General features: G+C 49.4%; 1 protein-coding gene and 1 long non-coding RNA gene across 3 annotated transcripts in view; one reads left to right on the forward strand and one right to left on the reverse strand.

Annotated features, from left to right (window-relative positions):
* Positions 1-15565, reverse strand: part of Esrrb (estrogen related receptor beta) — a 99159-nt gene that overhangs the window by 26597 nt on the left and 56997 nt on the right. Inside the window, exon 3 of the mRNA XM_050152485.1 lies at positions 8399-8515. Within this exon, the coding sequence (XP_050008442.1) occupies positions 8399-8515 (117 nt within the window). The remainder of the gene's footprint in view (positions 1-8398; positions 8516-15565) is intronic.
* LOC126507762 (uncharacterized) overlaps positions 1-15565 on the forward strand; it is a 46303-nt gene that overhangs the window by 6358 nt on the left and 24380 nt on the right. The window lies entirely within an intron of this gene.

A 15565-nucleotide genomic window follows, 5' to 3' on the forward strand; every position in this document is an offset into this window, starting at 1 on the left:
GCCTACAGATCAGTATGATGGAGACATTTTCTCAATTAAGACTCCCTCTTCCCAGATATGTCTAGGTTTGTGTCAAGATGACAAAAACCAAACAGCACACCTGGTGATAGAACACACACACACACACACACACACACACACACACCTTATATTCCCAGGCTCCTGCCAACTGGTATATGGATTTCAAGTCCCTGAATGTCTAAAGGGGAATCCCAGTACACTGGCTACCGAAGCAGTGTCTACTGCTGCTCCTCTCCCTCCTCTAGACCCCCCTGGCCCACAGCCTCACGCTGTTAAGGACATTTAGCCTGTGTTCCCACGGCCAATGTCTAAAACTACACCCGACAGGGAAAACTCAGTCCAGCCAGCTGCCCCTCCTCTACTCCTTTCTTGCTGGAGAAGAACTGCAGGCTTCTGCTGGGCAAGGAACCCAGACTGAGGATGAGACCAGCTTCCTACAGGAAGGCTAGACTCCACCCAGCTTTGTCGTGTCCTAGCTGCTTGGCCCTGGGAAAGTCACTGAAGCACAGCTGGGCCAGATCAAGCATGGCAGGTCCTGTCACCTGTGTGACTACTTTCCATTTCCTTGCCCATGATAGACACTGCTAATCAATCATGCCACCACAGCCTGCTGGTCTCAGATACTCCACTGGGGCCTTTCAATCATCTGCACTACCACACCACCACCCTGGAGCTGACAGTCCCAGGGAAAGGCAATTTCCCACCCTGCTTCTTGAATTAAAAGCAAGGGTGTTAGGAGAAGGGCAGAGCAAACAAAAGAAGCTGAGTGCGGATGTAAATAAACAAGGTCATTTCTTGAATGGGAGCAGTTCAGTGACAAGGTCAATGGGCAGGTGCTGGAGGAGAGACATCTACGTCAAAGGACCAGAAGCCTGCCTTCAGGAACACACTTGGAGAGAGGACATTGTCTAGAATCCCTAAGGTGAGAACTAGCTCTTGCCAGGCTTGGAGAATGAAAGCAAGTTGGTGAGGCTGGCATTGAATGAAGAGGAATACGGACAGGATGAGGTGGTGGAGAGGATGGTGGAGTCTCAAAGCAGACCTGAGCCCTGTGGTCAGACGGTTCAGCAGTTTTCTAAGTGCCACGGAGAACTTCAAGAAGATAGAAAACAAAGACTCTCATTATGGCTTTAAAAAGACTTGTGAGCTGGGTGGGGTGACACAGGACAATAAACCCAACCTTAGAAGGCAGAGGCAGGTGGGTATCTGAGTTCCAGGTCAGTCTGGTCTACGTATGCGTTTTAGGCTAAGCCAGAGCTATAGTGAGAGCTTTTCTCAAACAAACAAAAACAACAAAAAGATGCTTCTGGTTGCATCAGGGCTAAGAAGGAATAGGGCCAGGAGACCAGAGATCTACTTATGTCATGGGCCATAAAAAGATGATGCTTCTTTGGACCAGTCTTAACTGTGGAACAGCAAGCAATGCTTGCTTGAGGTGAGACCCCTGCCACAAGACAACAAAGAAGAAGGATGCAGGTTTAGTGTGGGAAGTCCTCTGTATATGTGTTGTTTTTATTGGTTAATGAATAAAAAAAGGCTATCTGGGCCTATGACAGGGCAGAATAGAACAAGGCAGGAATTCCAAGCAGAGATAGGAGAAAAGAAGGAGGAGTCAGGGAGATGCCACATAGCTGCCAAAAGAGACAGAAGGAAACAGACGCTGGAGAACCTTACAGGTAAACCATGAGACTCGTGACAATGAACAGAAATGGGTTAATTTAAGATGTAAGCGTTAGCTAGAAATATGCCTAAGCTATTGGCCAAACAGTGTTGTAATTATACTTTCTGTGAGATTATTCGGGTCTGGGCGGCTGGGAATGAATGAGCAGTCTCCACCTACTGTGGTGTGGTGACTATTGCTTAAAATCACAGCACTCAACCACGTGTGATGGCACACAACGTAAATCCAGCACTCGGGAGGCAGAGGCAGGTGATTCTCTTGAGTTCAAGGCCAGCCTGCTCTACAGAGTGAATTCCAGGGCAGCTAGGACTACACAGAGAGACCCCGTCTTGAAAAACCAAACCAAACAAACACACAGTACTGGGGGCTAAGGCCGAAGGGAGTTTGAAGTCAGCCATCATTACATAGCAAGAACCTGTCTCAAGAAAACAAAACAAAAATCTAAAAAGAAAAGATACCCCCCCTCCCAGGGATCAGGCTGGAGGGGAATGGCTCAGCTGTCAGGGGTGCTTACTTTCCCAGAGGACCCAAGTTCGGTTCCCCTTACCCACATCAGAGTGGTTCACAACCCACCTGTCATTCCAGCTCCAGGGGACTTCAATGCCACCACCTTCTGGGCATCTCCATAGGCATCTGTGCTCACCTGAACACACCCTGCCCCCCACATGCATAATTAAAACTAAAATAAATAAATCTTTTTAAAAAAATTCCCGGCAACCACATGGTGGCTCACAGCCATCTGTAATGAGGTCTGGTGCCCTTTTCTGGCCTGCAGACATACAGACAGACAGAATGTTGTATACATAATAAATAAATAAATATTTTTTAAAAAATTAAGTCATTAAAAGCTGCAAGTGATTGTCCGGCACATGAGAAGCCCTGGCAACCACAGGGCCACATAAATTCAGGTGGCTCAGTGGTTAGGGGCACTCTGCTGCACAGATGTGAGGATCTGGGTTCAAAAGAGTGGAATATTCCGCACCCACGTAAAAAGCAAGCATGACGTCTAACCCAGCACTGTGTGGGGAGGAGGCAGGAAAACCATGCAACTTGTAGGGGCCTACCTGGAGGGACAGAAACCGGATAGCCAGGGTCCTCTTCCGGTTTGTGCACGACTACAAACTACACACACACACAACACAAACACACACACAATTTTTTGTTGTTGTTGTTTTTGAGGCAGGGTCTCAGGATGTCCAGGAACTCACAGTGTAAACCAAACTGGCCTAAATCAGTAGAAAGTGAACTAGGACCCACAATCCCCCCTGGGAAATCATAGAGACCCAGACCCTGCATACAATCACCGAAGAGCTTTGAAAAGATATTCATCAGGTAGTGGTGGTGAACCTCTACCTCCCGAGTGTTGGGATTCAAGACCATGGATCACGACACCAGGCACACATAAATAATTTAAGATCTTAAAACAACAACAACAACAACAAAAACCTTCATAAATATATTCCAGGATAATTCCAGGGTAGCCAGAGTTAAAAAAAAAAATCAAACAACACCCTCCCACCAAAAAACAAACAAAAACCTACAAGCATACAAGCATAATTTCATAAAAAACTAAAAAACAACATAGTAGAATAAAACTAGAGGTTGAGTAGGGCGGCTCCTCCATGGAATTCCAGCCTTCAAGAAACTGAGGCAAGAGCCTTCTTGCGGTTGCAGAGAATTCAAGGTTACCCTGAGGTACAATAATGAAACCCAGCCTCAGCAAACAAAATAAAAACCTCAATGATGAGCCTACAGAGAGAGGCAAAGAAACAGTAAGACAAAAGCCAGAATAATGGTTTCCTCCAAGAATGGAGAAAAACTGTAACGGGAACCTGAAGAGTGTGCCCTGTGGTGGAGGTGTCGGCACTTGTTTGGCAAATGTGCCCAACCACAGCTGTCCTGTGCTGCTGCAATGGCTCGGTAGTAAACTGTCGACTACCCAACCCGACAACACACACTGGAAACAAAGAGCAGGCTCCCGAAAGGTGACCTCTGACCTTCACGTAATGCCCTCTGTACACACACACTAAATACTTTTGAAGATGTGTGTATTCTAAATTCCTTCTTCTATGCCAACAGTCATGGTCAAGCTCCCAGTCTCTTTCATTGAGTGGGGTGCCCATGTGATTAGGTGTTCTTCTGGCTAGTTGTGAGAACTGGGGTCATGGATCTAGTAGGTCACAGGCTGAACAGCCAGACCTCTGAACTACTACTTTCTGAATAAAGAGAATCAAGACATCCCCACAAGGGACACAAGCAGAATGTGTACTCACTATCTGCGAGGAGTCCATTGTAGCTGAGTTAAAAAAAAACAAAAAACAAAACAACAACAAAAAAAAAAAAACCACAGCCCAGCCTGGTGGCATCCTGCTACTTGGGAGGCCAGAACACAGAGATTCAGAGTTCAAGGCCTGCCCAAGTGACTTAGTGAGATGACCTCTCAAAGGGCAGAGGGCTAGGGTTGTAGCTCAGATAGGCAGAGAGCACTTGCCTGGCATATGTGTGGTCCTGGGTTTAATCCCCGACCTACAATTGATTAACTGAAATTTTGTTTTCATTTTCAAGACACTAAAGCAGGATCATTAGCTAAATATAAACAGGCAGACTATGGGGGACCCCAGACAGCTGCTTTGGTTATATCTCCCCACCGCACTGCCTAGGCCCCTCTGAACACAAGGACACACTGCAGATGTCCAGACTGCTAATTCAGAATTTTAATGCTCTCACCGGAGACCAAACAAATAAACCGGTGATGTAATAAGAACGTCCGCTAACTTGATTGAATCTCCCTATAATATATAAAGCAAAGCACCGCAGTGTGCCCCATAAATGCAGTTACCTACCAGTTAAAAACAAAACAAAACAACCCCCCCAAAAAAAATCAATGCTACTATCTCTAATCAATAATCAACATCAGACATCATGGCAGAAGCCCAGAGACATCCCTGGCCACCACTAGGGTCAGACCCCCACTTGGCCATTTAGCAGCTCCCTGGGAAGGCTACTTAGACCTTCATAAACTTCACCTCCCTCCCAGGGGCCTGACCAGACGGGCTGAACCTGTGATCCAATGCTCTTGTGTTAAAAGCCTGGAGTGAGCTGTAATAAGAATTCAACACAGCCAAGAGCAACTGTCTGTATTCAGTCAACACTTGTCCAGCCATGTCAGGAGACATTTTCCCCAAAAAGTATTGTAGGGACCATTGTCCTGGGGAGTTTGCAGAGAGCCCCACACCCCAACGGTGTTAAGAACTGTTTGTTGGCAGAGCCCACCCCACACCCAACTATCTTGAGAGCTATCAGTTAACAGAACCTGCCCCACATTCCAACTATCCAGAGAACTGTTTGTGGTTGGAATCACAAAAGGAATGATTCTGCTTGAATAGAGAACTAGGTGTGTCTCTGTGACCTCCTGACCTATCGTGACCTCCTGACCGACCACTTGTGATCGTGACCTCATGACCAGCTTGGACCTTCACTGCAAGATCCCTTCCTGCCCTGGCCATGCCCCTGTCCCCATCTCAACCCAAATTCCTCATCCAGGGGCTATATAAGCCGCAACCATGACGCTAATAAATGGAGGCTTTGAAAAAAGGTCTTGCTTGGCCTTCTTCCTCTTTCCTGCCCATGTCTTTTTCAGATAGCGCCGGGACCCTGGAATAACTGACCTGCCAGGCGGGTTACAACCCCTAGACTAACTGACCCGCTGGGCGGTTACACAGTCAGAGGTCACTGCACCTGAGTGTTCAGGAGGCTTTGGGGAGGTCTTGTGAGCTAGCAAGGCGGGAGGGTGGGGTGTCCATGTGTATAGGCCAGAAAGTAGCTCAATGCTGTCCTCCAACATGTTGGAGAGTTGGTTTGTTTCAAAACATTAATGTATTTTGGAAAAGCAAAAGAATTTCTCTTCATTCACAAGACCAGAAAAGAGGTATTTCTGGCACGGGCTAGAGGCAGAGCCTTCTATAAATACAAAACCATTAGATCCATCCCATACAGCCGGAACCTGATCAGGGCCTCCTTTTAATTTCCTGACGTGAGTTGGCCGCTAACCCAATTACCCGGAACCCCTGGAGAAGCTCTCTGCCTTTCTGACACGCGTGGAGAGAGAGAAAGCATACTGTATGGCCATCCGCCCAGCTCTCACTGAAATCAAATATCTTTCAGAAAACCCTCGGGAAGGGAAGGAAAGAGAAGGGCAGGCCTGGGCAGGGAGGAGGCGGCAGGAGTGGCTGGAGAGAGGGCAAGTCAGGGGAGGGGGAAGGTGAAGTGAGTAGAGACAGAGCTGGCTAGGGAGATGTAGTCAAGACCCAGAGCTGACCTGAAGACTGGGGGCACCGAACAGACACAGCAAGTGGATTTTCTGGTCTGGAGACTCAATCTGTCCACACCTGTGATGCCAGGGACCATCTCATTCCATTCTGAACTCAGAGAGGACCAGCCTAAGGTAACACCACACTCCCTTAGAGTCCCACCAACAAATCCAGGAAGGAGATCAATGGGTCCAACCTGCCTCACTCAACTCAGTAGATGGTTGTAGAAAAGACCAGTGTGAACTCAGGTGAGTCTAACACAAACTGAATGTTGCCAGAGGGCTGACACACCAAGGCAACGTCACAGCTGTTCCACTGGAGCCTCACCGTTAGCTGATGATGAACAGGTCTCAAAGGAGGTGAAGAAACGAGGTCCAGGGACTGTTAGGTATGAGAGCCACAAAGAAATGCCAGTCGCCAGCTCTGACCCCACATCAGATTTTGCATTCAATTTTGCACAACATAAGAAAAGGATGACCTTCCCTAAAAATATGAATTGTCTGTCATACAATGCATCTGCATAGAGATTCTGGGACACTGCCTTCAGTCACCGATCGCTCCAGTCATCCCAGGAGAGACAGGGCAGAGCCAAAGGAAGCCATGTGGGAAACAGGACCAGTCTCCAACCACTTGAGGCAACTGACAGGCTTTGATCGTGAGGCAGAGAACACCACGCATCTGACTTCATCCCTAGTAAGGGCTGCGGCCCCTAATTCAAAGCTCAGTGGCATGGACTATTTTACTAAGAAAAAGTGACTGGAGACATCTCGAGCTGCTGGGTAGAAGGGAGGAAATGAGAGCAGTGTTTACAGCCCCTGCTCTTCTGAAAGATGCAGGAACCCCTGCTGCCCAGCTGACTGCGAGACCCTAAGGCAGGAATCAGCAGAGGGGAAGTGTGAAGTTTGTTTCTAGAATGAAGTCAGAGGCTGAGATGCTGGCCTTAGGGACCAGACCTTGCACACACAGCAAAGAAGGATACCCAAACAAAAGCAGGAGCCAGGACAGCGGCCAAGAGCTCTACCTGGCAGGAACCCAGGCTTCTCCAGGAGGCCTGCTTCTCCCTGGAGGCTGCTCCCCAAGGAGCTTCTGATGCCAAGTACCATAAAGCTCTATGTGGACGGACACTAAGCCAGAAGCTCAGTTTCACCCACGCTCGGGACGTTTCCTGTCAGCTCTTCCCTTTCAGACACAGGCCTGCCAGCAGAGGAGGTAGGATGTGCCCTGGCGACTGGTCCCTTCCTCCTTCAGGCAAGGCTCCCTAATGGCTGCAATAGACTCAGTACATCAGCCCGGGGGACATCTGGCAGCTGATCTGTAAGAACGTGCACTGGCTCCTTCTGAGGGAATCACATGGGCACGCGCAATGGTGTGAGTACGTGCAACTATAATACACGTGCACACTTGTACCCCATTCCCAATATGGTACTGAACAAGATTCAAATTGGGCAGAACCACAAGAGATGGGGCCTTCCACACAATGGGCTCCATCTCACACTTCCAAGGAGCCACTTCTCAAGTAAAAAAATACACACAGGATGCCACAATGTTAACATCACCATGCTTCAGTTAACTCAATCAAAGACCAGGGTTCTGTTTCCAGCACCTATATTGCCACTGATGGGGATCAAAAGACCTTTTCTGACAGCCAAGGGCACCTGTATGGAAATAAATACATGCAGGAACTCACACATACATACAAGACAAAAACATATAAAAATTAAAAGCTAAATGGCCAACAAATAAAAAAAAAACACCTTCTGATGGAACTAAACTTAGCTCATTTGGCACTTGTGACTTCTGATCATTGCACAGAAGGGAAACCCAATACACCAAATGACTCCAGAGGAAAAAGCAACAGGAAGGAGAACCAGAACGAAGATGGAAGAGAAATAGAGGTGGAAAACACTTCACCAGGCAAGAGACATGTCCTGAACTCCACTAGAAGCCAAGGGCCACGCCTCACCAGCAAGCAGTGTACAGTACCCACCTCCAAACCTGAGGAAGCTCCAGGAGTCCTAAGTCCACCTGCCAAGATGGGGAGGGGGAGTCCTAGTCGAAACGAGGACTTCCCAGGGTAACAAGCTAACAGCCAAGGCTCCAAATAGGGCCTGGAGTCCCCAAAAGGATCCTTGGGACCTCCTGACTTCCATCTTACTAGCCCACATCTTTTTGAGAAGAGAAGTCCAGCAGGCTACTATGGCATGGCAGCCTTGATCCAAGGCAGCCTATAGCCCCCCATCACACATACACACACACACACACACACACACACACACACACACACCGCCCTTGGCAAGGCTCTAGGCCTGCCCGTATCCTTTCACAGGCCTGACACTCCCCACCATGACAATCCAAGCGGAGCCCTCACCCTGGCAGTTGGTCTCACCTTCCTTCAGCATCCCCACTTTGAGGCATTTCATGAAGCGGCAGGCCTGGCAGGACTTGCGCCTCCGTTTGGTGATCTCACACTCGTTGGTGGCCGGACAGCTGTACTCGATGTTTCCTGCAACAGAGAGAGGGTTGCCAGGCGCCTGCTGTCCATCCCGGACCCCCACTCATTAGGCTGACTGTCTGGGAACTAATTGGCCCATGCAGACTTGCTCTAACCCAGGGTTGAACAGGGAAGTACTACTCGGAGCAAGAACTCTTAAGTGGCTCTCCGGAATGTGTCTAACTCTCTCCCACGCCAATTTCAGCCTGTGAGCTGAGCTGGGTGGGCCAAGTAGCTATCTGGGGAGAAAAAAAAAAAACATAGTTCTTCTCTTCTGAGAATGGTCACTCACAGTTCTGGGTTCTGTGACAGCCACAGGATGTGGGGTGGGGTAGGAGAATGACATCAGATGTGCTGAGTCAGCACTTGACACCAGGAGCACAGCCTCAGCGCTGAGCTGATCATCAACACAGACCGCCCCAGCTCCTCCAGCCTACACCTGTCATTAGGAAAAGCCCAGGAAAACTGTGGCAGGGACGGGACTCTGCTCCCTCTGGGGGCCAGGTCACCAAGCTCCCGACTTGGAGGAAATCTCCTTGCTGTCACTTAACCTTAGTTTCCTCATCTGCAAAACAGGTGGGTTGTTAGCTCCTAGGAGAAGGGTCGAATGAAACCTTATGTGGAAAGTAACTTTAAAAACTTGTAGCCTAGCCGGGAGGTGGTGGCACACACCTTTAATCCCAGCACTCGAGAGGCAGAGGCAGGTGGATCTCTGTGAGTTTGAGACCAGCCTGGTCTACAGAGTGAGTTCCAGGACAGCCAAGGCGATTACACAGAGAAACCCTGTCTCAAAAAACCATAAAACAAAACAAACCTGTAGCCTATGCTGGGTGTGGTGGTGCATGCTTTTAATCCCTACAGAGGCAGGAGGATTTCTGTGAGTTTGAGGCCAGCCTGTTGTACATGGTGAATTCCAGGACAGCCAGGGCTTCACAGTGAGACCTTGCCTTAAAATAGATGGACAGAAAGTAGAAGACAGATAAGCAGACAGATTTAAATTTAAATAAAAGAAGAAAAAGACAAGTTGTAGTCTAGGTTAGGCCTGACAGTGCGCATTCCTGTTTTCTTATGACTGCATTTTTTTTTAATTTGTGTGTGTGCGTGTGTGTACAAGTGAAGGTGAGGAAAGTTGAATGCCAGCCTATGGACACAGTGCGTAGAGGACAACTTTCCAGGCAGGAGTCAGTTTTCTCCACCCACCATGAGGCTCATGGGATCGAACCTAGTTGCTGGATTGCCAGCAACTGCCTTTACCCTCTGAGCCATCTCACTGGCTCTGCAATCTTAGCACCTGGGAGGTGAGTTGGAGACAGAGAGATCAGGGGGTTAGCGTCATTCTACAAATCAAGTTCAAGGCCGGCCTGGACTACACATCTCAGGACTGAAATGGGGCTGGGATGTAGCTCAGGTGATGGAAGTGTGCAGGAGTCCTGAGTGCTACACCCAGCAGCCTGTAAAGCAGGTCTGGTGGGGCACATCTGGGATCCTGGAGGAGAGGCAGGGGAATTAGAAGTTCAAGGTCATCTTTAGCCACAGAACAGGAATTTGAGGGCCGCCTGGGCCACAGAAATATTGCCTGTCTCAAACATATAACACACACACACACACACAAATCAGTGAGCAAAAATAAAGAACTATTGCCTAAGTAAGGCAACCCATTCAATTGGTCTCAACCCTGGAGATGCTGGAGCGAGACGCTCAATGTCTGAGGGCCATGTGGGCTACTCTCAAACTATTAAAACCAAACAGCAAACCACTTCGTCATACGAGGTGCTTCTTTTATAAAGCCGTCTTCCTTGTGAAAGCATGGGATAGTGTCCAGCTTTTTGAAACAGGGACAGTGTCTACCCCAAGTCCCCTGTCTTTTCAACACCTATTTAACCAATGTGGGCTCTGTGCCTACAAGCCTGGTACCAGGGAAAAAAAGCAACATATGACATCAGATTCAACAGAAGACATCCGATGCTCATCCCATCCCAGGGGGCCAAGGAGAAAGAAGCTGGGCCCTGGCCCCAGCTCTGCTACTATCCACTCACAGTAATAACAGCCAGGGCTCCAACTGTAAACCCACTACTGTGTGCCACCTCTGGATCAGCTCTCTTGACCCCTACCATCTCTGAGCTGGCCTACCAGTGCCCGATTCACAGACCAAGAAACGGGAAGCCAAAATGAGCTACCTCGGGCCCATAGCTCTTTTTTTTTTTAAATATTTATTTATTATGTATACAATATTCCGTCTGTCTGTATGTCTGCAGGCCAGAAGAGGGCACCAGACCTCATTACAGATGGTTGTGAGCCACCATGTGGTTGCTGGGAATTGAACTCAGAACCTTTGGAAGAGCAGGCAATGCTCTTAACCACTGAGCCATCTCTCCAGCCCGGGCCCATAGCTCTTATACCCACTCCCCTGTACCTCACAAGAAGCCTGAAGAAAAGAGAAAGTGCCTCACCCACAAAGACAAGCTTTTGTTACTAACCCAGCAGCTAAGGAGGTCTGGTAGCCAGGAGGGGAGGTAAGTGTTCCCAGGCATCCCATGCCACAGCCTCCTGGTGTGGGATATGGATCAGATCTCCTAGAGCAAAGCATGAAGTGTGGGCCATCAGTGATAAAGGGCTCTGAAGCAGGGTCATTTCTGGGCTCAAGTTACCAGACTGCCGCATTCCCCAGAGCTCAGACCCAGGGACCTCAAGGACCCCTGTGACAACAGGACAATTGTCTTACGACATTTCTCCGCTCATCACACCCCTTGCTTCTTCTCATCAATGCTACTCCCGTCTTCTTTGTCTGTTTGTATTATATTTATGTATTCGTGCATGTGTGTGTGTGTGCACTGTGCATGTGTGGGTACTGAGCGCCCACAGTCTGTGTTTGGAGACCAGAGGACAGCTTCTCGGGAGTCGGTTCCCTCTTCGGTTCCCTCTTCCAACGCGTGGGTTCTAAGGCTCAAAAACTCAGATCATCAGGCTTAGCAGCAAGCATCTTTCCCTGCTGAGCCTTCTCGCCAGCCCCTCCAATGTTATTTCTGAGAGAACTCACTTGTGTAACTTCATGGGAAGTCAACTGGGGTGTGGCAGTAATTTGCAATGGTCATATAAACATGGTTTTGGTTTTCTAGTGATTTTTAATTTTTCAGACAGGATCTCACTCTGTAGCCCAGTCTGGCCCCAAACTCAGGGATTCTCCTACCTTGGCCTCAGTCTTGAATTACAGATGTGGAGTCACTACACCTGGCTAAACAAGGCAATGTCAAAGATAAGCAAGAAGAAAACACAAGCTCAGCTAACGTACCTGTTCCGCTCCTGTTCTGCGTATGTTATCTTACAGGCTCTGGAGTCTGTCCCCCACCCCACCCAACCATCTTCACACACAGCCTAAACCCCTCCCACTCCCCAGCAACCAGTTCTGACTGGCAAACAGAAGCAAGTCCCCCAAGTGCCCTCTGCCCTAGGTCTACAGCCCACCAATCCAGATCCCGCTGGGGAGGTATTGCTCCTTTCTGCCAACCACCCCATGCTGCCCACCATCCATGCCCTGTCTACTTCCTCCATGCGAGCCAGTTCCTCTTGACAGTCCAAGACCTGACTCACACACAGTAGGTTCCCAAAGCACACCAACCACTAAAAAACCGAGCATTTGGTGATGCAGCTGCAGCCCTGCTCAACATCTATTAAGTCTTTAACTTAGCCAATTTCTCCCCATCTTACAGATGTCCCAGCGCTTTAGGAAGATGACAAAGTTCAGAATGGGACAGGACTATACAGTGAGAGTCTGGTTTGTTTGTTTGTTTGTTTGTTTGTTGTAAAGTTTTTACAAATGAGAAGGGAGAGCACAACTCTAGCAGAAGCAGCCTGGGAATAGAACCCAGGTGGCCTGCTCATGGGAGCTGCTCTCAGCTGCATTGAGGCCAGGTACCCCTTGAATGAGGATGAGCCACAAGTTACTGCCCAGAATGGGGGGTGTGGGTTTGGTCCTGCTGTCTTCCTAAGGTGACAGGAAAGGAGTGTTTCCTATGCAAGAGTGCTAACAGCGAGTGTAGAGCAACGCTCCTGACCTTTCAGGGGCTGTGTGTGCGCATGCACGCGCGCACACACACACACACAAGTGCCTGTGTGGATTTCCAATTTCCCTTATTTATTTTGTTCGTTTCAATTTGTTTTATGGGCCTGGCGGCCGGCTGCCAACAAAACCAAGTTGGTGGCCTTGCCTTGTAATTTCTGTAAGTGCCTCCTTGATAAAGTGATGAGATTAATTCATTGTTGTTCCTGTGGTCTCAAGGGGAGTCCAGGAGATCTCAGCACAGAGAGGGGGCATCAGTGGTGCATTGCTCATGCACACACACACACACACACACACACACACACACAGCATCAACTCAGCTGTGACCAAGTTAGTGGGTAGCACATTAGACAATAGCTAGTGCAAACTCAGGTCCCAACCTGGAAGTGTGTCCACTATAGACACAGGCAGATGCCACTTCTGGCAAGTTGAGCCACCTAATAACTGAGCCTCAGTTTCCCCGTCTATGAACAGGTGTGTAGCTTCCATCTCAAAGTTGGATAAATTCGGCACACCAGAACTGAACGGAGCACAGACTGTGTTACACCCAGGCAGATCTGCCGGAGCAGATGTGGAGGACACCAGCTAGCTGGTCTCTAGCCTGTCGGTGTCACACTGAAGGCTGTCCACCCAAGGACACCAGAGAGCACTCCAATCTGCGGATGGCTGGCCCCCAGCTCCTGTCTGTGTCTGAGAGACAGGAAGGCACATCCGGAGTGGAGCTGGAATTCACTGTGACCCTGAGGCGAAGAGGTGGTCTCTTTGATCCCAGGCCACTCTGAGAAGGGAATCCCAGGGGAAAACCACACCAGCTGTCTCCACAGCTGCAGGCAAGCCAGCATCCCCATCCAGGCTCAGGCACAGGAGCTGTTAAGCTCAAACAATTCCAAGGCTCCAGTAGACCTCAAAGGCCGTGGTGAGCAGCTGCCCTGAAGGACTGGGCTCTCATTAATCTCAGTGCTGGAGGACAGAGACATTCCCTTTCACTGTGTGTGGTCCAGTGTCCCCAAGCTCTACCCCCTCTTCCTCATCCACTGCTACGATCCCATTCCACTATGCCCACATAACTCCATCACGTAACATCCCTATAACATCTCTACACTGGGACAAATGGCCTTTCTTGGGCCCGCATACTCTGCAGCTCCCATATGGAGGGCCTTTGGGCTTCTCAGCGTCTTCAAACTGAACCCACCCTCACACTCCGTGCTCCTCTATAGACCTTGTCATGTCAAACAGAATGAGTTTCCAACCTGCTGCTTAGGTCAAAGACTGAGGAAGCACCTGGATTCTTACAGTCTGTTCCCACGGCCCCTTCCGAAACGGGAGCCAGAAGGGGAAGGCGAATTGGTCCAAAGGACCCTCAGAAGGCTTCAGGCACAGAAGATTCAAGATAATGCAAGAGATAGGTAGAGGCATGGGCTAAAAATAGCCTTTTCTGGAACAGTATGTCGAGGGAGTGTTTCGCTGATTCAAACCTGCTCTGCAGCCCCCTGGCCACCAAGAACCTCACCAAGGTCTGCACAAGAGGAAGCTGACAGAGAAGGTCTCTGGAGAATGTGAGCGAGGATAATGCCTTGGACACAGGGCCAGAGGCCCAATCAGATGAGGCCTATAAGATGAATGGACAGTGGGGCCACGCCCCCCTCCGTGAGGGAGGAATGAGTGCCCTGAAGTAACAGACAAAGTAAACAAACCAATACCCTTCATCCCTGCTCCACCACACTCAGGCCCCCACACCAGCGAGACTGCAACCTGGAAACTCTATCTGTGCCAATTTCCAGATTACACAAGAATTTACATAGGTGAGGCCGGGTGAGGAATGTGCCCAATCTCATGGTTATCTCTGCTCACAGCTTCATGTGATCCATGTTATGGTTTTGGTCCCTTTAAGAGACAAGCCACGCCCACTCCCTCCCCCATCCGCTGAGGCAGGCTGATCTTCAGCTTCCGGCCTGAGCTCGCTCTCTTTTCCATCTTCCTCTCGGAGAGGCAGCTTCGCTTCTGCCTCTCTCCCCACTTCTCTGCTTCCCCCCCTTCTCTGTCTCTCTGTCTCTGTCTCTCTCTGTCTCTCTGTCTCTGTCTCTGTCTCTCTCTCTCCCTCTCTCTCTCTCTCCCTCTCTCTCTCTGTCTTCCCTTCACTCTTCTTCCTCCATAACCCCCTGAATAAAGATTCAACCTCACCCTGCATGTCGTGTCTATCCATGTGTCTGTCTTCTGCCCGCCCGCCCGCCATGTGTCTCCGTGCCTGGGACCAGCCATTGCTCGGGGACCAACAGCCATCTCTGCCTGGGGCCCACTGCCTGCTGCCACATAGCCCGCCACTTGCAGTCTGTGCTCCAACTCCAAACGGAACAAAGCACAAAACGTGGAAGAGCCCAGAAAACAGATCATTTAACCCAGGAATAAAGAGGAGGGCAAAACAAGAAAGAAAACAACAGAAAAACCGATCTTAACCAAAAATTTCTACACTGGAGGGAATGAAGAGATGGACACAGGGCAGGGACAGACTAATAATAATAATAACAATAATACTGGGTGTAATGGTACATACCTATAATTCCAGGGCTGAGAAAGGAGGCAGGAGTTCAGGACCAGCCTGGACTACAAGAGAACCTACCTCAAACCTACGATGGAGCACCGGACTGAAATCTCAAGGCCCAAATCAGGAGCAGAAGGACAGAGAGCACAAGCAAGGAACTCAGGACCGCGAGGGGTGCACCCACACACTGAGACAATGGGGATGTTCTATCGAGAACTCACCAAGGCCAGCTGGCCTGGGTCTGAGAAAGCCTGGGTTAAAACAGGTCTCGCTGAACATAGCGGACAATGAGGACTACTGAGACCCCAAGAACAATGGCAATGGGTTTTTGATCCTACTGTACCTATTGGTTTCGTGGGAGCCTAGGCAGTTTCGTGGATGCTCACCTTACTAGACCTGGATGGAGGTGGGTGGTCCTTGGACTTCCCACAGGGCAGGGAACCCTGATTGCTCTTTGGGCTGACGA

The sequence above is a fragment of the Alexandromys fortis genome, unplaced genomic scaffold (assembly GCF_014885135.2).
Source record: "Alexandromys fortis isolate MF-2015 unplaced genomic scaffold, M_Fortis_MF-2015_v1.1 scaffold_47, whole genome shotgun sequence".
Lineage (NCBI taxonomy): Eukaryota > Metazoa > Chordata > Mammalia > Rodentia > Cricetidae > Alexandromys > Alexandromys fortis.